At 38.6% G+C, this 27,700-nt stretch overlaps 1 protein-coding gene across 3 annotated transcripts in view; it reads right to left on the bottom strand.

Annotated features, from left to right (window-relative positions):
- LOC121519615 overlaps positions 1–27,484 on the bottom strand; it is a 125,809-nt gene extending 98,325 nt beyond the window's left edge. For 2 of the 3 annotated variants that reach the window (XM_041802391.1, XM_041802393.1), the window contains exons 1-5: positions 27,365–27,484; positions 18,667–18,736; positions 13,417–13,845; positions 6,852–8,496; positions 6,489–6,755 (exon numbers count right to left, since the gene is read on the bottom strand). In XM_041802391.1, coding sequence (XP_041658325.1) covers positions 6,489–6,755; positions 6,852–8,496; positions 13,417–13,564 — 2,060 coding nt within the window. In that variant the 5' untranslated portion in view covers positions 13,565–13,845; positions 18,667–18,736; positions 27,365–27,484. Of the gene's footprint in view, positions 1–6,488; positions 6,756–6,851; positions 8,497–13,416; positions 13,846–18,666; positions 18,737–26,265; positions 26,329–27,364 lie in introns of all 3 variants that reach the window. The other variant, XM_041802392.1, reaches the window with a different exon arrangement.
- Between the last annotated feature and the right edge of the window lie 216 nt (positions 27,485–27,700).

Genomic DNA, 27,700 nt, shown 5'->3' with positions numbered 1-27,700 from the left:
GTTTCAATAAATTAAGTAAAATAAAGCAATTTTTTAAACTTAAGCTGAAATAAACTGAAAGAGAAGCAGTATTATTTAACCTATGTGTGGAAACTTTGTACACAATCTCCTATGCTGCCTTTTTAGGAGCAGAAAAAGCCACACAAACAGTAAAAGACATTATCAAACTACCTAATTTATAGAAGTGCTAATTTGTACGGGATGAGTATCACCTGTACCATCTGTGTTTGTGAAATATGGACAGTAATTTGAAAACACAGACATCCTGCGTAAATAGGGCACAAGTTATTTACTTATTTTTTCAAACTGCTGTCCAAATGTCCATGTGTACACCACTGCTCTCTTCATACACACAGCTCTTGTGCTTTGCTTCCTACAGTTTCTCTTTGCAAGTTCCTCGCCTTATACCAGTATTATTTAGCTGTACATTTAATGTATACACCATTTAAAATTTGAAATGTGTCCCTCAACATTCAGTGATCTGTGAAAGGAGGGCTGTTGTTCAAGCATAATGATCCCAAATTTACAGAGCGTAAATTTGAGTTCATTTCAGACTCCTTTGCTCATCTGTAAATGCACCACATCAAACACTGACATCAGGGGGCAATTCATAAATGATCAGAGGTCCACAGGTAATACTAGTCCTGTGTGAAAAGCACTTTAGAAACCTTTTCGTAAGGGTAAAATTGCTAGAGTAGTGAGGCACTACTCTAAAAGAGCAGAAAGATGGAGAGTGAGGTAATACAATTTCACTTCAGTAACAGCCACTTTACTAAAATTACCTGCTTAAAAAAATATAAGCAGAACTATTTCAGGGTAAAACAAGGAAAGACTCACCGACTGCGTTGCAAGATGCTTCGCTATTTCTTGGCGTCTCTGTCAGACTTTCATAGTGTTTAATAATAATAACAATAATAATAATAATAATAATGATAATAATCACATACTAAGTGATAAAAATTTTAAATATGAAGTTATAATAAGCGTATTCATTTGAGATCTCTCTTTCACTCCTTCCCATCCTCTCAGTCTTTATTCTGCAGATGCTTTATAAACGTTCTATAAACGAGATTAGTTTTGTTTTCTCCCGTTGCTGGAACGAGGTGGATACCATTTTTGCTGTGTAATGCTGGCATTTTACTGTTTTAAACCCAAAATAACAGTGATCTAATTTTTCTAAAATTTCTAACTTTCTGGTGTTGTAAAACAACATCAACTATCTGCGCAGCTATGATTCAGTGATCAGAAACCAGGATACTAGTTTCTCTCATGTATACAGGGATATGAATAACCAGGTTTCTCTGTGCACATGTAAACACAGTATCCCGAATATGATAAAAACCGGGATATGACTCATAACCAGGATACCCAGGTCCATGTAAACGCAGTCACACACAAAGAACAATAGGATAAATGCAGTCATTCCTGTCTATCTTGGACTTTACTGTTTTCCATGGTAAAGTACTTGTTATCATTTTGAATCTATCTGAAATTATTTATTTTCTTTCAACATAAAAGCAGGTCTGTATCTACACATCTGGTTGGATGAATTTTGATCGGACAGCCACAAGCATGTTCCCCAAGTCTGAGGCATTTTCTTCTTCATAAACTGTCAGTATACCGCTTCTAAGAGCCAGATCTTGATGTGAACGATGTCAGCCATTCTCTTTTTTTCTCTGTTGTTGAATACACATCAGGATAAAGGGATCTTTACTCCACACCAAATGCTTGGTGATCAAACATCAATGTTTGATACCAGACTGATGCAAAGTAGTTATGTTCTACAGTTTGGTTTAACATAATGAATAATTTCTGTTAAAAAAAAACAGTCAAAGATCAAAGAACTGCTAAATTTAGCTGATTTTATTAAAGCCATAATGGTGCCAAATGGAGCTTGAAGTACCACCTGTTACTGCTGTGTTCAGAGGTTGAGCTGGACTTTTTTGTTGTCCATTATTTGATGGAAAAGGTTGTAAAAATTCCATCATACCATTTTACAATCCATCATTATTATTTTCTCTTTAATATCTTTAATATCATATAATTCAACATGCCTTTATTTGTAGTGTTAAATCAATAAAGCACCCCTTCCCAACTTACATTTAAAGAACAATCTTTGGGGTTTTGCATTTGTAATGACACTGAGAACAGATGAACACAGCAGCATTTACTCCTTGTCATTTTTACGCAGTGACGGTGGTACAACAATCCCTGTCTTCAAGTAAGCAACAATGAACTGCACCATTTGAAATATCATGTGAAGGTTAAAGGATATTTTTAATGTCAAGATGTTGTTTTGACGACCATAGCTGATAACAACTTGTTAAAAGGCTGCACTGTGGAGCCGTGCGCATTTTTGTGTGCTCCACAGGAGTCATATCAGAAAAACCCTCATGTACTCGGACACTGAGTCAGGTGCATTTGTATTTGCCTGACTGCGAAAATTCATAGAATGTGGCAAATTGTTTCATGCTGCGAGCCTGTGTCTCTGTCACTCCTTTTAAATCCTGCTGGATCCATCCATCCTGACAGAGAGCTTCATTCAGCACACGCTCATGCATCATAGCTAGGGCTGACAGCTTCCATTTGATTGGTCGATTGTTTGGTCGAAAACCTTTTGTCTGACCAAGATCACCCTGGTTGGAACATGAGGAGTGATGGGGCAGGGGTGAGTGAGCAATAGAGAATAAAGCAACAGGCGCTGATCCGAATCATCAATCACCCATCCCCCTGTTAAATTTCCATGGTTGATATCCACATAATAAATGAGCAAACGGTGGTGTTTAAAGTGATGTTTTAGTGCCAGAGAAAGAGGCAAGGGTCAGGCGGTAGTAAGCAAGCAAGATGGAAGCAGCGGGAACTGTTTTGAATCATCAGTCACCCATTTAAATGACTTTGACTGATATGAAATTTCGCATAAATTTGAACCTGTTCCAACAAAACCGAACGATAAAAAACGACAATTTCTGTGTCAGTGTGCAGACATGATTATAGCATGAAATAGAGTCATTGTGCAAAGGCCTTAACATTCTGCATGCCTATCTGTATTACTCAGTGATGTACTGAGACACCTGCAGTAGCCTCTCAGTGCGCTGTCAGCACGGAGACCAACGCGCTTTCACTAATCTACCTTGTCGAGGTCAGTGAGAGAGCCCACTGGCCACAAGATTTTTTAATAGATTAAATAACCTCCTTGATAGTCCATGTGTGCAAAATGGAAAAGGTCTATGCATCTGTCTGTGTGTGTGCACTGAAATGTACACAGCATTCAAAATTCTCCGTCATCCTTCAAAAAATCCATTAATGACATAGAATATTCGGTTAACGTGACGTCCGGCTTTGCTGAACCAAAATATTCATTTACCATCACTAGCTGATGGAAAATGTGTTTTTATCTAGCAGCTGGTTGTGTTTGCTGGTGGTGCTGTGTGGGTGTGTGTTTGTGAGAGTGTTTTAATTAGCGTTTGTAGTAGGGATGTGACGAGCCTGCTAAATGGTTAAATTTAAAGATGGATCCCTTTGTAGTCTGCACCAGAATTAGGAGATGGTGAATCAAATTACTGAAATTTTCTGCCCACAATCCTGGTCAAATGCTCCATCTAAACCAGGGGTCTCAAACTCATTTTGGGTTGGGGGCCGGATTTGCGCCAACAAGATGTCCTGTGGGCCAGACAATTTTTTAGCTATATCAATACGACTAACGACTGATATAAAGGCTGCTGTAATGTTTACGAAGAGAAATGATCCAATATTAGATGCCGGTACCATTTAACGAGTGCTGCATGTTTGCACACAAAAGGGTTAATTAGCTACCTTAGAAAGAGAATTTGTTTGCAAGTAATCTAAACGAGTCAGGCAAAAATATGCTGCCCTTGTAACATGACAGTTTTTACAGATTTTAATGTTTTTAGAATCCACCAATGAGGAATTTACAAGAGTGGATTATTCATTAATCAGCATGACTGTTTATGGCTTTAAAACAACAAACTGTTCATAAAACCTGATCTGAGCCCTATTTCACCTGACCTGGAATCAGTGCACAGAGCACAGAGAGAACAGTGAGAGAGAGAAAGGAGGGAGGGAGGGAGAGAGAGCGAGAGAGACAGGATCCTGAGGAGCTTTATCGCACTGCTGCGCTATTACTATAAATAGAGCTACAAACCCTCACCTGCTGAGTGAAAACTTGACTTTAAACATATTTATGAGCCCTATAGTCGTTATTCTGCATGTCCACTCTATCTAAATCCCTCTAGCATCCCTGCACTTGTGATTACCTGGGGCATCTCTGTGCATTTTGGATGCATTTTAGTGCTGCATCAAGACTAAACATGCCGACCTCTAATGTCACAGGACAGCCTGTGTCCAGATTAGTATTAACTCCAGGGTTTTAGTTTGTTGATGCTGGAGACATAACTAGCCTTTCTTTATCTCTCTCTTGAACCCCAGTCTGGAAATATTTGAGTTTCTTCTGAAGACATCTGTCTCACTCTCCCTACAAGTCTATGTTTCTTTTCAGCTGCACAGCAGCAGTGGTTCAGTTTCCCTTTTCAACTATTAATTAGAACGGAAGTTTATTGGTTTGGCTTGTTATCATTTTGCTTTGGTATTCTCCCTTTTCCCATATATCGCTTGCGATTTAGTGGTTATCCTTCTAGGACAAGTTTTTGAAACCCGCTGTCTGCATTTGTGTCCCACTGTTCCTCCCTTGTGACAGGAGCTGTTCTCAATGCCTACAGCCTCCAAAATGCTCTTTAATGTAAGCAGTCATCAACTGACAGCACCAACAGCCTCTCTTGAGAATTTGGATAAAATCACTAGAAGCTGTAATAGGTTACACTAGCATATAACCAAGGCACTGAGTGACAAAGTTCAGTACAGAAATATGAACATTTACCTACAAAGAGGTCCACAGCCTTAAGACACAGTCTGTAAACAAACTTTGTATTAGTAAGTTGCAAACTTTTTTTAATGAATGTATTTACTTGCCTTTAAACAAGTTGGTGAAACATAATCATGAGTTCAATTTGATCAGGTGGAAGATGATTAGTCTAGAAACATCCCTAGTTCACAGCTGTTTGATTTGTTTGAACAAATGAATCATGATTATTGATCTTCTCTTATTATTGATCTAACAATTTTGTTCCACAGCGTCAGCTGATATTCCATTCCCCTTGAAATAATACAGTGTACACCTCACTTTAGGACCTGTGTCCATAGCTGTCTTTGTTAGCGTTCAAAGCACTTATTTTTAATTCAAAACCCATGTAGCACTCTGAGCTCAGTGCCCTGGGTGGAAGCAGTACCCTCAGTGTCAGCTGTTTTTGTTGGCACTCTTAAAGCACTCTCAGTTGAAAACCTTTCAACTTTTGGAACAGTGCTGCTCTAATCAATGTCACTCCTCCCTCACTTGCCAATTAAAACCAAGAGGGGATACGACTTTTGTCAATAGTGGAGGAGAAACCAATCTGACTCTGCTTTCGTTGTCTGTTTTTGAGGGTAGTTTCCTGGTCTGCAGCTGCTGCCTCTATCAGAACAGGATTCCTTTACATTGTTTTCATGTCTGCTACGAGATGTTTCCTTGAAATACAGAAATATAAAGAACATGGAGCTATTTTAAAACAACGTTACAAATTCTACCAAGAAAAGCGAGATTCATTTTCTTAACATAGCAACTATAAATGCAGGGGTGGATAGTAACTAATTACATTTACTCAAGTTACTGTAATTGAGTAGTTTTGGTGTACTTGTACTTTTATAAGTACTTTTCAAAATCACTACTTTTACTTTTACTTTTAGGGAAGTATTGTCTTCACTACATTTTATAAAGCATAAAGTACTGAGTATAAAAAGTAACACCAAAAGCCAAAACAAGGAGGTTCTAGCTTTCTGCCTACAAAAAAGGCAAAAGTTTGATTTTCACAGCGTGTGGCGGTCAGTAGGGGGAGAATGATTCCATATTTCATCCTAAGAAAGATGTTGCATTTGACTTTAGGTTGTTTCACTCTATAAGAAACAACCTAGCTATAGATCCACATTCTTTTGTAGTTATTTCATACTAAGAAAAGATCATATTTTACTGTATAGCCTCCTGAGTTATCAAAAGAAGCTACTAAGTACTTTAAGTACATTTTAATGAATTAATCTTTACTTTGACTTGAATAGATTCATAGAGAGCTACTTTTACTTGTACTTAAGTAAATTTTATGCAAAGTAACTCTACTTTTACTTGAGTACAATAATCCTGTACTTTTTCCACCTCTGAATAAACACTGGCGAGAAGCGCTCTGGAAATAAGGTCCTGACCACTGCCAGTACAAAACAAAGCCAGCTATGGACACGCAGCCTTACTTCTTGACTGTTGGAATGATTCTAGATTTGGTCATCACATTAAAAGGTAGGTAAGATTTTCTCTTTCCCATAATACCAAAAAAGGATTTTACTGTTATTAGGAAATCTTAAATGTATGTTGGATGAACAAAGATACACACCTTAGTGACTCGACGATGGGCAGAGCCTCAAGTAAGGCCTCACACAGACTTTGGCTGACTGTAGTTGCTCCGTTGTCCCAGTGAAGGCAGACATTTATCTTCTTGGGAATATTCTTCATGACAGACACTGCTCTTTTGAACAGCTGTCGTTTCCCCCGAACTGGAAGGTGCATCTGATTTCCATCAAGGCTGAGTAAGTCCACATTGCTCAACTGGCCTTCACTGAGGAGGACCATTTCCCACAGCTGTCGGGGCAGAGGGTCACACCTGGAATTCAAAGAATAACCAAAGACCAATCTTTCATTAATAAGAGAAAGAAAGATGTTTGAAACTGAGCAGCATGTTGACGTGTTGAACACATACCAGTGGACGTTGTTAAGGCATCCATACAGTTGTCTCATTCCTTGTTCTGATACAGAAACATCCTCAAGGTTCAGCTGTATTTTCCTCTCCTTTGACTGAGTGACCACATAGGCCACAGCACAACAGAGATAGGAGTCCAGAATCTCACCACTGAGATCAAGTTTGTAATCCAGTGTTTCTAGAAAGCTGGTGCATGCCTCAGAACTCTGTGACTCAAACAAGCATTGGCACAAGAACAGCACACTTTCATCAAGTCCAGTGTCCTCAGTATCAGCCTCGTCATTCATACTCTGAGCAGAGAAAAATGTGATCATCATTTCCTTGAAGAACCAATCAGAAATATTATTTAACTCTTCAACTGGAATCAAATACTCCATCAAACTTGGGCTCTTCTTCGTCAACAATCTACACATGAAAGGGATCAGATGTTTCATGTGCTTTCCCTCCTCTGTGAGGCATTGCTGAAAAACAATCTTAATCTGATCTGGATTCTTCAAGAGCCACACTGCTGCAAAAAACTCCTGCACTGTGTAGTGGAGAAAGAAGTATAATGTTGTTGTCTCAGTGGGGGCCACCTGGACAAAAAGTGGTTTCAGGAAGGACAGGACACAGCTGTCGTCACACTGCAGGTCGGTCAAGCTCACCGTTTTTCTCTCAGTTGCATGAAAAGCAGCCTCGGCCAAAGACAGCAGCTCTGCTCTCTTCTCCTTGATGAAGGAATTGAGGTGTTTCTTGTTTGTTTTGCTGTTCAGCTGAAGACAATGACGGACAATGTTGATGTATATTTCAGTCATACTGCATGGCTGTGACGAGTCTTCTGGTGTCTCTGATAAAAAACAGGCAGCCACCATCAGTGCATACAGAGGGACATGGCAAAGAGTTAACAACTCCACTTTGCTGAAAACTTTGTTCTGGTCCACACCAAGCATAGTAGAGAAGTATTTTTCAATGGTTTGCTCACTGAAGCCTTTCACTTCTACTCTGAGAAAGTTCCCAGATAAGAACTCTTTTTCATCATCAGGTCTGCAGGTTATGATCACTTTGGCATAAGGAAGGAGGTCCCCATCTACAATTTTTCGCACCACTGAAGAAGAGAGGTCTGTGATTCCATCAAAAATGATGGTAACATTGTCAGAGTACTTCTTTATGTCCTCAGACACCTTTTCTTTGTCTTCATCTGGCTCACAGTATTCATCGAAGAGAAGTTCCTCCAAGCTAATCCCGTCTCTGATGTGGGATGTTTCTCTTATGTCAAAGTAAAACATGTACTCAAGCTCACTGCTGTCTCTTTCTGCCCACAGTTTTAAAATTTCATGACTGAGTGCAGTCTTTCCAATTCCAGGTTTCCCAACAATGAGTATGTCTCTCTGTGTTTTTAGCAGCTCACGGGGGGATATTCCTAGGTCGTCCTCAGGGAGGTATGTTCCGAGCTTTTTGGGCCAGCTCAATTTGCCCTTTCTGTTCTTAAATTTCCTAATTTTAGATGCTGAAGCTTCTCCTTGTGTGTCTAATACAAGTGGAGTGTATGACAGATTGGGCCTGTATGCTTCTTGAAACAGATTTTTGTCTTTCATCCAGAATTCCTGAGATTCCTTTAGAGCTTTTGACTTCAACTTTTCTTGATATCTGTTGCATGATCTTTTTCCTGAAGAAGAGAAAACACACAGAGTGAATAAATGACCCACAAGTCAGATACAGTCTATTCTAATCTCAGGCGCAAACAAGACCTCAAGATACCTGAACTCCTTAACTTAGGACGAGGACTCACACCCCACCCTATCATCCATAAAAAATGTTTAAAATCATCAAAAAAGCATATACAGTCATGGACGAAAGTATTGATACCCCTGGAATTTTTCCAGAAAATACACCATTTCTCTCAGAAATTGTTGCAATTACAAATGTTTTTGGTATGCACATGTTTATTTCATTTATGTGCATTGGAACAACACAAAAACAGAAGAAAAAAGCCAAAATTCACATAATTTTACACAAAACTCAAAAATGGGCTGGACAAAACTATTGGCACCCTTTTAAAACTGTGGGAAAATCATTTTATTTCAAACATGTGATGCTCATTTAAACTCACCTGTGGCAATAACAGGTGCTGGCAATCTAGAAATCACACCTGAAGCCAGTTAGAATGTATAAAAGTTGACTCAACCTTTGTGCTGTGTGCCTGTGTGTGTCACACCAAGCATGGAGAAGAGAAAGAAGAGCCCAGAATTGTCTGAGGACTTAAGAAGCAAAATTGTGTAAAAATATATACAATCTCAAGGTTTCAAGACCATCTCCAGAGATCATGAAAGTCCTTTGTCCACTGTGCGTAATATAATCAAGAAGTTTATAAACCATGGAACTGTGGCTAATCTCCCTGGACATGGACAGAAGAGAAAAACTGACAATAGAATGCAACGCAAGATAGTTGGAATGGTGGTTAAACATCCTCAGGCAACTTCCACACAAATTCAGGCTGTCCTGCAGACTCAAGGTGCAAAAAGTGGCATCTCGGAAAGCCAGACTGGAGTTTGGAAAAATGTACCTAAGTGAACCTCAATCTTTCTGGGAGAACATTTTGAGGACAGATGAGACTAAGGTAGAGCTTATTGGAAAAGTACGTCATTCTACCGTTTACAGACAATGGAATGAGGCCTACAAAGAAAAGAACACAGTACCTACAGTCAAACATGGTGGAGGTTCAAAGGTATTTTGGGGTTGGTTTGCTGCCTCTGGCACTGGATGTCTTGACTGTGTGCAAAGAATCATGAAATCTGGAGACTATCAAAAAATTTTGGGTCACAATGTAGGGCCTAGTGTCAGAAAGCTGGGTCTATGTCAAAGGTCATGGGTGTTCCAGCAGGACAATGACCCGAAACATACCTTAAAAAGAACCAAGAAATGGTTGGAGACAAAGCGCTGGAGAGTTCTGAAGTGGCCAGCAATGACTCCAGATCTAAATCCCATTGAACACCTATGGAGAGATCTCAAAATTGCTGTTGCAAGAAGGCACCCTTCAAATCTGAGAGACCTGGAGCAGTTTGCAAAAGAAGAGTGGTCCAAAATTCCAGTTGAGAGGTGTAAGAAGCTTGTTGATGTTATAGGAAGCGATTGGTTTCAGCTATTTTTTCCCAAGGGTGTGTAACCAAATATTAAGTTGAGGGTGCCAATAATTTTGTCTGAACCATTTTTTGAATTTTGTGTAAAATTATGTCAATCTTGGCTTTTTTTGGGGGGGGATTTTTTGTGTTGTTCCAATGCACAAAAATGAAAGAAACGTGTATACCAAAAACATTTGTAATTGCAACAATTTCTGGGAGGAATTGTGTATTTTCCAGAGAAATTCCAGGGGTGCCAATACTTTCATCCATGACTGTATATGGTTAATTTAGATTTAATTGAGCCATAGCACTTTTTGTAGTTGTCTGACTACTCAGTCATTTGTACAGCTCAGGTTACACTTACCCTTTCACACGCCTTCATGAGTTCACACTGAAGGCTGAGGCTGCTATCTTAAGTGTCCATCAGTGTTAGCTAATGCCATTCATGCTACTTAAAACATGTTAACCTGCCACTGATGCAGCTGCATGAGCAATCTGGGGTTCAGTGTCTTGTGCAAGGACAAATCAACATTTAGGTGCAGGAGCTGGGATGGATGACTGACTCTACCACCAATCCACAGCTAGACAAGCAACTATGTGATTTCTGATCATGTTTTATTTTATTTTTGTACGGAAGTTAATTAGGAAACAAAAAAAGCAAAGATGCTTCAAAACCTTGATAAAAGTCCTCAACACAAATTCAGAGTGACAGCATTTGAGAAAACAGCAGTCTGATCAGTGAAAAAGGAAAACAAACAAAAAAAAACACAGATCAGCCATTTACTTTAAAAAGCACAACAGAACTATAAGCCTACTTAACATTATGGCTTCAAACTGGTTCCATTATATCTGCCTCAGCAACTCGTTGTACCTCTCACAGCTTGAAGCATTATTCTCTCCAAGGAAAACTACGCTCACATTTACGTTCATGACTGGAGAAATAAACTGTTCACCAAAAATATGAGTGCATGCTGACACCAAACAGACCATCATTCTCAGCTGCTCTTGATGCCAAGCTGTCATTGTTTTGAGTAACAATAATAATAATAATAATAATAATAATAATATATTTTATTTATAAAGTGCTTTTCATAAAACTCGAAGACACTGTACAAAGCAGGAAAGATAAAATCACATCAAACAAACCATAAAAACAAAGTCAACATAAGCAAAACAGAAGCAAAGGAAGATCAGCGTCACAGATTAAAAGCTTGTCTAAAAAGGTGTGTTTTGAGGAGTGATTTGAAAGTAGGAAGGTCCATGCAGTTTTGGATATGAGTTGGGAGTGAGTTCCAGAGGGAAGGGACGGCTATGGAGAAGGCTCCGTCCCCCCAGGTTCGGTGCTTGTTTCTTAGGAGGGGGGAAAGGAGGTTGGAGGCGGAAGATCAAAGACTATGGGTGGGAGTGTGATGGTGAAGGAGGTCACTGAGGTAGGGTGGGGCCAGAGCATTAAGGGCTTTGAAGGTATGGAGCAGGATTTTAAATTGAATTCGGTAAGGGATAGGGAGCCAGCGAAGATTTTGAAGAATGGGGGTGATGTGATCGCAGGATCTGGTATGGGTGAGGAGGCGTGCAACAGAGTTTTGGATATACTGAGGTTTATTGAGAACTTTGGAGGATGTACTGTAGAGAATGCTATTAAAGTAATCCAATCTGGAGGTGATAAAAGCATGGATTAAGGTTTCAGCAGCAGAGAAGGAGGGTAGTGGGCGGAGATGGGCTATGTTTTTAAGGTGAAAAAGGGTGGTTTTGCTAAGTTGTGCTGTTCAAAGGAGAGGTTATTGTCAAAAGTTATGCCTAGGTTGCAGATGTGAGAGGAGGGGGTGAGGGTAGAATTATCGATAGTGAGGTTGAAATCTTGAATGTTCTTCGTGATGGATTTAGGACCAAAGATTATGATGTCGGATTTGCTGTAATTTAGTGAAAGGAAATGAGTGTTCATCCAAGATTTTATATCATTTAGGGAGTTTGACAGGGTTGTAACAGTACTGGTTCTAAGTGAGCTTGTTGGGATAACAATGCATAACAATGGAAATTGAGGCCATGGAGACCGATGATGTTGCCAAGGGGAAGTAGGTATGTGATGAAAAGGAGGGGACCAAGCACTGAACCCTGGGGGACACCTTGAGACAGGGGAGCTGTGGAGGAGGAGCAGTTATTTATCTGAACAAATTGTTTTCTGTCTGTGAGATATGATCTGATCCATGATAGGGCAGTGCCGGTGATGCTGAGGGAATGTTCCAGGTGGGAGAGCAGGACGGAGTGGTTGATAGTGTCAAAAGCAGCTGTGAGGTTGAGGAGGATGCGGATGTTGAGATGTCCAGAGTCAGAGGAAAGGAGGAGATCATTTGTTACTTTCATAAGGGCTGTGTCAGTGCTGTGTTGATGACGGAATCCAGACTGAAAAGGTTCATACAGGTTGTTATTGGAGAGGTGAGACTTTATCTGAGAGGAGACAACACGTTCCAGGATTTTTGTGAGAAAGGGGAGGTTGGAGATTGGTCGGAAATTGCTCATGGAGTCAGGGTCAAGACTGGGTTTTTTGAGGATGGGGGTGACGGCAGCAAGTTTGAGAGAGTGGAGGACTGAGCCAGAGCTGAGGGAGGAGTTGATAATGGTGGCAATGAGAGGGGAGATGGCTGAGAGGCAGTTTATGATTAAGGTTGAGGGGATGCAAATGCAAGTAGATTTCTTCAAACTGGAGGAGATGGTGGAAACTTCAGTTGGGGATATGGGGGAGAACTGAGACAGTGGGTGGGTGATGATGCAGAAGGGTGCAGGCAGGGAGGAAGGGGTGGGAGTGGGGGGGGGTGAAGCCGCTGTAGATGTTGTTAATTTTGGACTGGAAATAGATGAGGAAGGTATTGCATTTATCGACTGTGAAGGAAGAGGAGGTATTGTCACTGGGTTGTAGGAGTGTATTGATGGTAGAAAAGAGAGCTTTGGGATTGGAGGAACCTGAGTGGATTAAATTAGAGTAGTAGTTGGACCAGGCTGTGTTTAGTGCATGCTTGTATTGTTGTAGATAGTCTGAGGAGGCTTGAAGATGGACAGACTGTGGAGTCGTTCTAGTTGGCGTTTGCGTGGTTTCATTTTACGTAGTTCAGGAGTGTACCGGGGGCGGAGTGTGTGAAAGAAACAGTTTTAGTTTTAAGGGGGGCCAGATTATTGAGACAGGAGGTGAGTGTGTTGCTGTAATATGATACAAGTTCAGAGGGGTTGTCAGACGGCGGCGGAGGGGAGGCAGTGATATGGCGTGTGATTGAGGCTGAGAGAGAGGAGGGGAAGACTGATTTGGTGTAGGATATAATACTGAAGGATATAATACTCTTTATTTTGGGGTGGGGATGGGGATGTTAAAATGAGTAAAAGCCCCTGACAGCAGAGATATACATGCCGGCCCTTTAAGTTTGTTACAAACAGAAAATTAAAAAATCATTTAATAACAAATTTCTGCTTCACAATACCTTGTGAGTAGTAATTTTCCGTCTGGTCGCCAACCTCAAAAGAAAAGCCACTGATCCATTTGTGCAGGTCAAACTCTTCATCCTCAGTAGAAGCATCAGGCTTTTTCTCAGGGAGAGATGATAACCTTCCAGAGTTCATCTTACACATCAAGTCAATGATCTTCAGGAACTTGTAGCAGGCTTTTTACCCTTTGTCTGTGATTTTTCTCAGTAGTTTTCTTCGTTTCTCAAAGACATTTTTCTCCACCTGTATCACACTGACCTCTTCTTTAGTGAAAACTCCATGTTTACGCAGGTTATCTAAAATCACATCAAGGTCCTTTAATTCGTCCACAAGTTTGAGCCAGGCATCTTCGATGTACTTCATGGCAGACGGTGTTGGATCCTCCATTTTTCCTCACTTCTGCATACAGAACCTCCATCAATGATCTGAAGAACAAAAAACAGCACTATATATATATATATATATATATATATATATATATATATATATATATATATATATATATATATATATGTACACACACGGACAAATTGTTGGGTACCCCTCGGTTAATGAAAAAAAACCCCACAATAGTCACAGAAATTGCTTTTGAATTGTGGTTCAAGAGAATTATTTTAAAAAACAAACTCATGAAACAGGCCTGGACAAAAATGATGGTACCCTTAACTGATTATTTTGTTGCACAACCTTTTGAGGCAATCACTGCAATCAAACGATTTCTGTAACTTTCAGTGAGACTTCTGCACCTCTCAGCAGGTATTCTGGCCCACTCCTCATGAGCAAACTGCTCCAGTTCTCTCAGGTTTGAAGGGTGCCTTCTCCAGACGGCATGTTTTAGCTCCTTCCACAGATGTTCAATAGGATTTAGATCAGGGCTCATAGAAGGCCACTTCAGAATAGTCTAATGTTTTGCTCTTAGCCATTCTTGGGTGTTTTTAGCTGTGTGTTTTGGGTCATTATGCTGTTAAAATAATTCTATTGAACCACAGTTCAAAAGCAATTTCTGATTTTCATTGGCTAATTTTTATTGAATTTTTATTTATTATTAATTTTGTCAGATTCAAGTTATTTCTGTGACCATTATATATATATTATTCATTCTCATGCAAATTTATTTCAAAGACATTGCTTAAATAATGAATATTTAAACTGTAGCCATTTCAAACTCGTTATCGATCTGTCCATAGATGGGCATGTAACTGTTAATCTGTTAATTCCAAGCATTAAGTTGATATTAATTCACAGTGTAGACTGGGGGTGGGTAAAACAACTGATTGCCTCAATAAGTCTGATTCAGATCATGCAGTGGGCTGCACGGCGGCATAGGGGTCAGCGCTGTTGCCTCACAGCAACAACGTCCCTGCTTCGCTTTCCAGTCAGGGAACTCTGTACGGAGTTTGCATGTTCCCCCCGTGCATACACGGGTTCTCTCTGGGTACTCTGGCTTCCTCCCAAAACCAAAAAAACATGCTTGCTAGGTGAACTGATCACTCTAAATTGGCCGTAGGTGTGAATGTGAGCGTGCCTGGTTCTCTGTCTCTACATGTCAGCCCTGCGATTGACTGGCAACCAGTCCAGGGTGTACCCCACCTCTCACCCAATGACAGCTGGGATAGGCACCAGCCTCCCCAAGACCAGTATAGAAAATGGATGGATAGATTCTTGTACAAATATTTCAGTTGTAATATTTCAGCTGTGCAACATGATTAACTTTGATTAGCAGCCATACTAGTAGATAGAGATGGATATACTGTACCAGTGTTTTTAAATTTGATACAGTACCAATACTTTTGATGTAATTTTATTGATACTAACACAGATACCAATTTTTTGGAAGAAAGAATACAATATTGGAGTCGCAAACTTTCAAAAAGTACACATTTCAGGCAAATAAAAAGACATATGCAGGTCATTCAGAAATTCATTTAGGGAGAAACTTCAATGAAATTAAAATGTTTGTGCAAGCAGATGAAAATTAAAATAAATAAAACATAATCATAGCACAAACTTGTATATAGAATTAAAATATCTACAACATAAAAATGTCCAATTTCTTTTCTTTTTTACGATTCAAAAAGAAGTGCTATATCAGCCTAACCTGACACGCCAGATGGATTTGTGTCACACATCCATCAGGGGAAGCTTCAATAGGAAAGGTTTGGGAAAGGGCAGAGAACATTCTGTCTGTCACATCTTTACGGGCCAATCAGAGCAACAAAACACACGATGCAGCCACTACCGAGTAATAATGTGAAACATGGTGGCTATAGACATGTAAGAACTTGACTTTTGTCGTTTTTGAAAAGAAAACTGCTGTTCTTTGCTCTTCTTTTAACCAAGAAATGTCGTCAAGTTCTGATAAAACTAGCACTTTAGCAGCATCCACACTAAGCTCTTCAGCCATAATTGCACCAGCCTCTTGCTGCTGCTTGTTTATGTCAGGACTCTGCCGTGCTTGAAAGTACTGCCCCTCGTCACTGATTGTTCCTATCACTTTCCAACCGGGCCCAAGTGGTTCAGATGGGAGCTTTGTAAGATGGATTCGCCAGTGAAACACAAGGAAACGGGCGAATCCATCTGCTTTGCAAGGTTAATATAAGCCACTATTTTCAAGCAAAAATGTTAGAAATACAAGTCATCAAATATTTTCATAGAAATATTTATCTTTTAATGTTTCTACAACTTAGTCTTCATACAATTTATGGTATTGGCATCTGGTCTAATTAACTCATTGAGTGCCACTGATGTATATAAACATCATTTAAAAAACAACGCTTGAGTGCCATTGATGTATATATACGTCGAAGTGTTTTTTCGGCGGCTGGCACAAGGGGCCGTTCTCACGCTCCCTGTGAGTAATTTTTCGGGCTTCTGGGATACGTAGTCAGAACACGGAAGACAGTAGATCAAAAACAACTGAGATCAAAACATGAGGTGGAGATGCCGGGATGAAGGTAACCTAAGCTCAAAGTTCTAAAATATTCAGTATCGGCACAAATTGCCCTCCAAAAACTGAGGGATCAAGTGGCCAGTTTCGCCGGCGGAAGAAACTTTAAACTTTTGCGTGAGAAATCGGTAACTCGCTGAAACCGACAGCAAGTCCACCATCAGCGCTTTTATTCATCTGCCTTGGCCAGCTAAGAGGCTAAAGAATACCGAATGAAAGGTCCCCCCTGTGCGCTGGCATCCACTGGCCAGCTTGATACACACAGCGGTGACACCTCAGAGACGGACTTTTACGACCCAGACTCTGAGGAATGGTTGTCGAGTGAGCGGAGCGGGTCTTGTTCTCCGTCCCAGAGCGATGGAGGTTAAGCTAACGTTAGGAACCCACTGATTATTCAGCCAGATTTATCGATTAAAACCATCACTAATGCGTTCACTTATGTGATTTCAGAAGCAGACTTGAGAGAAGAGCAACTGTTTCTGAACTGCATGAAAATGTTTTTCTTTGGAAAACAAAGAAATTTGCCAGTGATCCCAAACTTTTGAGCAGTAGTGTGTATCAGTCAAATAGAGACGTTATTTCCACAGTGACTGAAACAGAAAAAGCAAATAGGTCAGAGTTCATCATTAAACAGACTGAATTTAATATGTTATAGGAGCAGTTTTATCCCTGAAAATGTGTTCTGCTGGTCCAGAGATGGTGTCAAAAAGTCATATCTTTACAGTCGATCAACTGTAACAAAATCTAACACTCGTGCATACAGTAGAGGATGTTAAAAGGAATGTGTGCCTTTAAAAGTTTCCTGCGAGAGGATCTCTAAACCCCAAATAATGCATAATCTAATTTAACCATTTCACTTCATTTCCTTTTATATTTAGTAAATGTAAATTGCCATCTGAACATTATTGTACTTTGTGAAATATATCTTCTTTAGTGAACCAGTTAACTATTGTTCAGAAGTAGACAAAACTGAAATACTAATAGTAGGCCCTCAAAAACAGAGGCAAGAGTTCATATCCATGTCACCATTCCCTCTATAGCACAGTGAGCATGTCAGAAACCTAGGTGTCATCATTGATTCAGATCTAAACTTCCAAAACCATGTAAAAGCTATTACAAAAACAGCATTTTACCACCTGAAAAACATTTCTAAATTAAGGCACTTCATGTCACAATCGGACTCCAAAAAGCTGGTTCATGCATTTATATCCAGCAGGTTGGATTACTGCAACGCCCTTTTTGCCGGACTTCCTAAAAAGTCAATTGAAAGGCTCCAGCTTATCCAAAATGCTGCTGCCAGAGTGCTTACAAGGACAAGAAAAACAGAACATATTACACCTGTACTAAAACACCTTCACTGGCTTCCTGTCCAGCACAGAATTGATTTCAAAATACTACTTCTAGTTTATAAATCTCTGAATGCTATGGAACCCCAATATCTTTCTGACCTTCTCACTGACTACCATCCCATCAGACCTCTCCGATCATCAGGCATGTGTCTCCTCAGTGTACCTAAAATTAAAACTAAATCTGGCAATGGTGCATTCAGTCACTATTGTGCTGTCCTCTGGAACAAACTGCCTGCTGACCTGAGATCTGCTGAAACACTTAGTACCTTCAAAAGTGGCCTTAAAACACTGCTCTTCTCACAAGCCTTTGGTTGTTAGGTTATCTTTGTGTTTAAACTTGTCTATGGATTTAAATATGCTAATTTTAGGAGATCCCAACATTAGTATATGCAAAATATACAGATTGTTGCAAAAATTCATTTTTTCTTGAATCAATATTGTATCTTTGTTGTTCTTTGTATGTTTGTTTTGCGTCTGTTTTTATCCTCTGTAAAGCACATTGAGTTTACATTTGTATGAAATGTGCTATATAAATAAAATTGAATTGAATTGAATTGAATTGAATTGAATAGAAGTAGTCCATTTAAGGGACCCATCTTCTTTTCTCATTTGTCTAGCAGTATTGCTTTTGGAAAAAACATGACTGAATTAAAAAAAATGCATTATTTCTTATTAAAGCACTCGATTAATCAGCAGAAGAATCGATAGAGTACTCGATTACAAAAAGAACTGATTGCTGTAGTCCTCATTTATAATCGTGATCTCAATATTGTCCAAAATAATTGTGATTATCATTTTGGTAAAAATGGTGCGGCCCTAATCCAACAGTCCTTCTCTTGTATTGAAGTAACCTATTCCTGCTTCCGAAAAATGGACATAGAAAGCAAAAGAAGTCAAAATTATTTGAACTGAACCATACAAAGACTTTTTTGTTCTAGAAAGATACTCACATAGATGCATCCAAATATTTTCTGAAGAAAAGTTCCATCTGCTGTTTGATGCCATCTGAGGGTGTTTGTCCTGAGTACAAGAGAAACAAAACAGTTTTCATGCAGTCAGGAGTGGAAGGAAGGTCTTACAAGTGTCTGCTTGTTTGACTTGATAGCTAATGTTGCTTATCACAAATCTACCAGGTGATGGAACCACAAGGGACTAAATGCTAACACACTTCTACAGTTTTAGTACTCTACAGCCCTCTATAGGTGCTTTACAAACTAAAGTTCAAGGACTTTTTAGCCCCTGGCCTAAACTAGTTAATGTGGAGGAGACCTAGTTGGTGCTGTTTTGATTGGGCTTTATTACAATTACAATACATTCATTGAAGCAACAGTGGAAAACAGAAAAACTCTCTCACATGTGATCGATAAATTGAACTACGGTTGAAAATGTTTGAGAAAAGAAAATCAAATGGTGATTATTTGGAGTCATACGGCAAATTCAATATGAAAAGTTGTATTGAAGTATTCATGTTACTCTCATTTTGATTAATAGAAACAAAAATGAGGAAAGTAGGATTCTTAATAAACTATTCTAAAAGAATACACTTGAATGATTGTATGATTTGTCCATGTATGGAACATTTCAGTTGCAATTTAAAAAAGTCTGAAAATAGGGAATTTGACACACAATTTAAGTGAAAGAAATATTACATCTTCTGCAATTTGAAGGCTGCAACAGGCAATATTGCGATTTAATCTAAATTTTGATTAGTTGCCCTGCCCTTAGTAATTGAGCTCTGGACTGTCATACTCATATCTCTGGTGCAAACTGTAAAGCGTGTATCTGTTATCCATTACCCCCCCCCCCCCAGTTAATGTATAATAAAGGACTTATTCTGAGTTGTAATTTATTTGGTTAATAACAAACTTTTTCTTGCTCAAATAGTCTCTGCACAGCTTTGAAGTATGCTTGGGGTCATTGTCTTGTTGGTACATGAACCCACGACCAATCAGATTCGGTCCAGAAGGGATTCCATGATGCACTAAGATGTTGTGATAGACGTTCATGATACCATCCATTTTCACTCATTTGCCCACGTCGTATCCACAAATGGAACTCCATACCATAAGAGAATCTCCACTGTGTTTCACTGTGGGTGCAATGCATCTGGCATCAAAACGTTTTCCAGCTTTTCTGCAAACATCAACACGACGATGCTGACCAAGGAGTTCAAACTTGGACTCGTCCGTCCAGAGTACCTTCTTCCAGTCATCAACAGTCCAGTGTTTGTGCTCCCTGGCAAATCTGAGGCATTTCTGGATGCTTGCAGGCCTCAATAATGGCTTCTTAGCAGCTATACTTCCCTTTAAGCCTTGTTCCATCAGTCGTCTGCTTATGGTCATTCTGGAGAACATCTCAGACTCTGATCTAGAAGCATCCATCTCTGCCTGAAGATCAGCAGTGGTCTTCCTTCTGTCTCTAGTACTTCAAATCTTGAAGTGTCTGACATCTGCTTCAGTTAACTTTGGTTTCCTGCCTCTTCCTTGGCGCATTTTCCAAGTACAAGTCTCGGCAATTGACTCCAAAGCATACTTGACCACACTGTGAGAACACTTCGTCTTTCCCTATTTGTCTCAGAGGCCATCCAGCATCAGGAAGTGCTTTAATGCAGACTCTTTCATTTTCAGTGAGCTCTCCAAGTTTTACCATTTTGAACAGGAATGAGGAATTTCAAACTGAATTCACCTTTTTATACCCAAATTTGAGCCGGCTCACTGGGCTTCTCTGAGAAGTCAGAAATTAATCAAGCATAACATTCAACCACTAAAACTAATTTTTCTGTTCAGGAATGCAAATAAATAACTATAATTTGACATATTAATCAAGAAATAATAATTTGCTTTACTATTTTTTTTTTTTTTTTTAGTTTTTTGAAATCAGTAAATTTGGAAATTAATGGATAACAATAATAAGTATATTTTAGCATTAAAAATATCATTTGGGTTAAAGAGCTTCTACATATTGGTGTATTAACCACTGCAGAAACATAAAAAATGATTTTGGTAATTACCAATGTTGTTAATTTAGGGCAGCTGTGGCATAAACCTTACTATGGGTGGTGGTCTAATAAATTTATTAAGCACTGTATATATATATATATATATATATAGAGAGAGAGAGAGAGAGAGAGAGAGAGATGATTAAACACTAACTTCGGTACTACACAAACCTATAAATATTAGGCATCATTTTTTACCAGATTGTTCTGCTAAATGCTGCTAGGCTATACATATTTCAAATTAAATAAGTGTTCTTTCAAACACAACTCAGAAGATGCTTTTAGAACAAATAAAAAATAGAAATAAAGCATTGAGACGGCAAAATGTTGACACTGAAGCCAAACCCCTGTTTTTGAAACTTTAGTGTGTCATTAACCAAGGGGCGACGGGGTTTCTCACCTAACAAAGCAGCATCCTTATCACTTTAGCATAAGCTGTTATATCAGAATAAAACGGGTAAATTTGAATTAGCGGACTCAAAAATTCACAAAACTGATGGAGAATAAGCCAGACAACATATATTACACTGAGAATACCAGCTTGGCTGCATTTAAATCGTGACTTACAACTTTTTAAAACATTTATAAGCGGAGAGTGGCAGGCAACCTGTAACTCGTGAAAGTGCACTGGAACGGCAGTCGAACTCGTAAACTTCCCACCCGTGAACTCGTACCAGATCGATGTACCCCGAGTTACGACTTGTGACGTCACATCACTGCCCCTAACGTTAGAAAAATGTTTATCATAGCAAGGTATTGCTCTAACGTTATTCATCTGCTAATGTTAACGCATCATTGGCAGCTGCTTTGGCGTTAGCTAGTTTTCATTGTATTAATCAATACAAAATACGTTTCAAAATAACGACAAATACCGTAAAATATAAAGTATAAGCTTATGTTACCTTTTGCGCCGTTTCCCCTCCTCCGTTTCACTCAAATGAGCAAGTTACAGGCTCCTTTGGTGATTGAAATGATTAAGCATTGATCTTACAATGTCTGCCATGTTGGTTTGTTTACATACCAGAATTCCTTGCGCTCAAACCGAAGTCGTAATTTGCCTGGAACGCCTTCAGGTCGGAACTTGGAGATTTCAACTGGGAAATTTCCGAGTTACGGGTTGCCTGGAGCGCAGCATTAAACCCATAGATTTCAAGACGTAGAAGACGCGTTCCCTATCTGACGGTACGTCTACGTGACCGCCATCTTGGCGCGGGCAACAAAGTGAAAGTTCAACAGAGTTACATGGGCAGAAAGCATTGAAAATGCCAACTTCATGTGCTGACGCCCACAGATACGACGGGTTCCTCGCTCTGATGTTAGTGCTGTGGCCTTAAATATGTACAGGACCTCCAACCGGGTTATTTATTATAAGTTGTTACCTTATTTAAAGTACAATGCAGCCGCTGTTTTGGCAGAAAATGTGGACTCTTTCTCTCGCTATGTCATCTGATTGCTGAAAGCCAGACTGGTCATTTTGATGTTGCTGGTAAAAAGCTTGGACCTCCTTGTTATGGCTTTAAGTATTTATGTTTTTTACTCAGTGTTATTTTAATAATGTCATTAAGTACAACAGGCCTACTTAAAATATATAACTAAGTATAAATTAATTAGTGTTAGTAAAGCATGCAGTTCTTTTGCCCACTCCAAAAATATGATTGCCTTAATTTTCTTCTATCCCAAAGACCCATAAATCAGTCATCAGAAGACTGGTTTTGCCTTAAATGCAGGAAAATTCTCTCGTTTTGACAATAAGCATTATTATATGCACCCCACAGAGAGAGAGCCAGTGTGCGGCACGCTGTACTGTCAGTGTGAGTATCAGTTTGATTTAGGCTTTTTAGAAAACATAAAGATGATCAAAGAAGCCAGGGACATTCAGCTTTCACCTCTGTCTTTCCTTCTTTTGCCACTTTTTGTTGTACCATAAAGAATAAAATGACGAGGAATTAGAAATCACGTGACTCATCCTGTCGGGACTTTAACCTGTTGAGACTTTCGTTTTCCTCCTGTAGCTCCCTCTCTCTGCCCCCCATCATCCGATGATCCGCTCAGAAAATTGGACTGGAAAAATGTCCTGACGTTTTAGAATCTGCTAGCTCTGCGAGTGTTTAAGTCAGAAATTCATCCCCTACATGAGTAATTAAGCGGAGATCGGCCGTTGTGTCCTCAAACGGCTAATATGCACTGCAAACTCAAAAATCATCAGGTGAGAAACAGCGTGGCGACTCACAGTGTATGCCTGCCTTTACATTAAAGGCCAGTTGCAAGATGAGAGGGAGAGAAATTATCTATATAAATCTATTTAGAGAAACAAAAACTATGTAATTATAGATTCGAAATATTATATTACACCTGATGTTCCCTTTACATATCATAGACATAGCTTATTGTTTTGTTTTATTTTGTTTTGTTTTTTTTTTATTTAAAGTTGATCAGACCCATAATCAGTACCTTGATTTAACTCCAGTAAGTAATCAGTGTCATGTTCAAGCTTTCAGCTTTATATCAAAACAAGTTTCATGTAGATTGGTTCAGGATTAAGAACGGTAGGTGAAGTGGGTTTATTTATATTGAGCGATCGCTAATCCCGCCCGTTCCAAGATGGCGGACCGGCAGACGCACAGCAGCTACGTTTAACAGCCGTGGACGCGTCATCTACGTATCCATATCTATGATTAAACCTACCTCTGACATTTAAAAAAAAAAAAAAAACTTTTTTTTTTTGCAATATCTATAATTTTAATAGTGTAACTTTGGCTAAAGCAGTGACAACAGAAATTGTAACCAAACTATCAGAGGAGACAAACAAAATTTAAGGCGCTTATAGGAAATTTTAACGATGTGCCAAATGACTCAATTGATAGAATACCACCTAAAACACTGTTGGCCTCTAAATTTAAAAGTACAGGATGGATAACAGAGCAACTTAATTTGATTGATATATGGCGTTTCCTGAACCCTGATATCAAAGAGTATATATGGTGTAATTCCAATAGATCCTTGTGTTCAAGAATCGGTTTTTGGCTAATATCCCCAGAATGCATTCAATTCGTCAAAGACGTTTCTCACAATCATGCCCCATTCTCGGACCATCAATTAATTTCAATCCATTTTTCCAGTGCAAGATAACAACAATAAGATTCGAGGTAACTGGAAATTAAATACCAATTTACTAAAGGATGATGTTTTTTGTAACCATGTTGAAAACCTATCTCAATCTATCTCCGGGATGAATGACATTGGTCATATCCAAAAATGGGAATTTTTCAAGTTTAAGATGTGGGAAATGGCAATTAAATGAAGTAAAGAAATTAAAACAAATAGGATTGCTAAGGAAAACAAAATTATGGATGATCTAAATACTTTGTTGTTGAAACCACAACCCAGTGAAGAGGATGAAATAGAAATCAAACGATTAAAAGAAGAGATAGATAAAACATACATAGAAATGGCTAAAGGTGCCTTTGTGAGATCTAGATGTAACTGGTTAGAACATGGAGAAAAAAACTCAAGTTACTTCTTTGCACTAGAAAAAAGGAACCAAAGAAGAAACAATATCACTGAGATAAAAGTAAATGATAGAGTGTTATCTGAATTTGAAGACTTCTCTAAACATGTTGAATCCTTTTATCAAAATATTTATGTCAGCTTCTCAACCAGATGTTTGTAATTTATTCATTGATTCAGTAAAACAGTGCATTCCAAAGATTTCTGCAGACTTAAAGTCAGAATGTGAACAACTAATAACAAAATAAGAACTACAGGATGCAGCTACATCTTTAAAAAAAAAGGTAAATCCCCTGGGTGTGATGGGCTCCCAGTAGATTTTTACCTTAAGTTTTGGGACAGGATTGAAAACTTACCATTCAACGCACTTAATGAATGTTTAATGATGGAAGAAATGTCATCCTCAATGAAACAAGGTTTAATACGCCTAATTCCTAAATCCGAAAAGGATCCCTGGATCATTGAAAACTGGCACCGAATCACACTTCTAAACACAGACTATAAAATAATAGCCTCTGTTTTTGCCAAATGCCTTAAATTTGGTCTCCCTGACGTCATAAGTGAGTCACAAACGGGTTTCATGAAAAATTGCCATATAAGCTGCAATATAAGATTAATCTTGGATTTAACTGACTATTCCGACAAAATTAACTCCAAAGCCTTAATTTTGCTTTTGAATTTTTATAAGGCATTCGATACCATTGAGCATGACTTTCTGTTTAAATCACTAAGGATGTTTGATTTTGGGGAAAACTTCATTTCAGCAGTTAAAATGTTGTACAAAGATATTAATAGTTGTTATGCTTTACTCTTACACCACTCCCAGGTTCCAGGTCACACACTCTGTGTGGCAAGGCTGTCCCTTTTCACCATTTTTATTTCTGTTAGCCGTGGAAATTTTATCTAGGTACATAAAAAAATGACAACAATATTCAAGGTATAAACATCTTTCAAAAGGAAATCCGAATAACACAGCTGGCTGATGATACTGCTCTTCTTATTAGTGACAAACATCAGGTTGAGAAAGCAATCTCTTTTATCGGCAAATTTTCGGCTGCATCCGGTCTAAAATTAAATACTTCAAAATGTGAAATTTTGTGTTCATACAATTGTCATGATAGTATTTGTGATATTGATGTAAAAGAAAATGTCAAATACCTGGGGATTCATATTACTAAGGACCGAAAGGAAAGAGAAAAAGTACATTTTGCTCCAAAGCTAAAAAAGACTAAATCAATCTTTAATTTATGGTTACAAAGAGACATTTCCATATGGAGAAGAACCCTCCTGACCGAGGCAGAAGGTGTCTCCAGATTTGTTTACCCTGCCTTGTCACTAGAGGTCAGCAGCGCTACATGTGAAGACATCAACAAACTCTTTACAGACTTTAGAAAAACCGTTGCCATCACATCAGAAAAGGATTATTAACTAAAACCCAAGGACGCTGGAGGACTGGAACTGTTGGACTTTGAAGACTTAAACAACACTTTCAAGATAAAATGGATACAAGAATGCTGAAGACCAGACTCACTGTGGTACTTTATTCCTACCTACATTTTTAATGAGGTAGGAGGGTTGCAATTTGTTTTTAAATGTCATTATAATGCCTTCAAACTTCCTGTCGAACTGTCCACCTTCTACCCACAGGCCTTGCTAGCATGGAAACTCTGCCATACTCACAACTTCTCACCCCATAAATCAATAACCTGGAATAATGAACCTATCTCCAAACACAACAAGTCATTATACCTGAAAAACTGGATAGACAAAAGTGTTATGCATATACAAGATTTGTTTGAGGAAGGAGCGGAAGTTGTGAAATACGAGCTTTTTATTAACAAATTAAATTTTCCTATAACCTCTCAAGAATTTAACTATGTAATTAAAAGTATTACAAAAGGTATCAGAGAACTAATGAAAGGTCTAAAAAAAATTACCTAATTATACATCTGAATATCTCTTAATAAATGGAATTGATATTAAAGATAAAAAGTGCACGAATAATCATATCAGGATGACCCTTCAAACTCCAGAACAGTCTTACCCTGCTAGCAAGGCCTACTGGTCCGCTCAATTTTCCGACATAGACTGGGATGAAGCCTGGCTCCTGGCAAATGCAAAGGAAAATTTTACATAACATCTATCCTACCAAACTTACAAATTTCCAAAATGATACATAAATCTCCAAATTGTACCTTCTGCCAAAGCAACGTAGAAAACTTAAAACATCTGTTTTATGAATGCAGCCCATGTTACAACTTCTGGAAACAACTGAATCAATTTATTGCTCAAAAAAACTCTAAAAGAATCAATCTCAATTATCAAAGTATTGTAATTAATTTTAATCACCAAAACAAACAACTCGAATTTATCATAAATCAATTTATCATACTAGGAAAATACCCCTTCCACAAAATGAAATTTACTGAAAATAGTCGCCCCCTGTTCAAAGTTTTTTTTAATTGAACTCAACAATTACACTGGATCTTTAACCGGTTGCAACATAAAATGCACAAAAAACCTTAGAAATATACAACAAATTCTTCAGTCCTTCATAAATGAGTTTTTGCTTCTTATTTTTTCTTTTGGTTTAGTAAGCCTCAAGGTATTATTATGTGTAATGTGTATATATTATATGTCTCTGTTGTATCTCTGTTTACGTTGGTTTATTTTAAGTTAGTATTATAGTCTGCCAAATATGTCTGCCTTTATGTTATGTAATGTCATTTAATTTTAATATTAAAACAAAACAAAACAAAACAAAAAAAACAACTACCTCTGACCAAGCTAGTACCGATTATGACCAGAACGCGCACCGCGCATGCACACGATGCGCACGCAAACTACGTCATCCTGGAATATCCCTTTGAAGGTGAAAGAGTTTACCGGTGTAACGTTGATCACATCACTTAATATGCCTAGTTTGCGCCTAGTGGGAAAGAGGCTTCTCATTTAACTTAGTTGTAACTAGTGCTCTCCTCTGAATATCTTTACATAAACTAAAGAGGTAAGAAGTAAGATAGTCAGCATCAAGTAAAAAGTTACGTGCGTTTGTGTAATCCTGTAAGGTGCCTCATCGTTAGTTTAAGGAACCAAATCCTCTGCTCTCCTGTCCATCTACTGTTTTGACTGCTTCCACTTACCAGAACGGCAGTGTCCATCATTTCCAAACATATCTCCGACAGTGTTTTATCATCTTTGTTTGGAGGGTTTGGTTTCAGAGACAGAAAAAGCAACCGTCCGTCCTGACAGCTCAAACAGTCTCACAGTTTCTACTTTCACTTTCTTTGGACACGTAACATCCTGTTTACTCAGCCAGATCATTACGACAAAAGAAAATGCCGAATCCCAACAGAATAACTAAAATCAGACCTATCATCCCAATTCACCTTAATTCTTACTTTGCTCCATCTACATAGAAGAAACAGATGCGGATAAACGATATATTTTTGAGTACTTCCTCTCTGCATGCGTAGTCT

This window comes from Cheilinus undulatus, linkage group 13, assembly GCF_018320785.1.
Source record: "Cheilinus undulatus linkage group 13, ASM1832078v1, whole genome shotgun sequence".
Lineage (NCBI taxonomy): Eukaryota > Metazoa > Chordata > Actinopteri > Labriformes > Labridae > Cheilinus > Cheilinus undulatus.
This window is presented reverse-complemented; position numbering and strand designations above follow the sequence as displayed.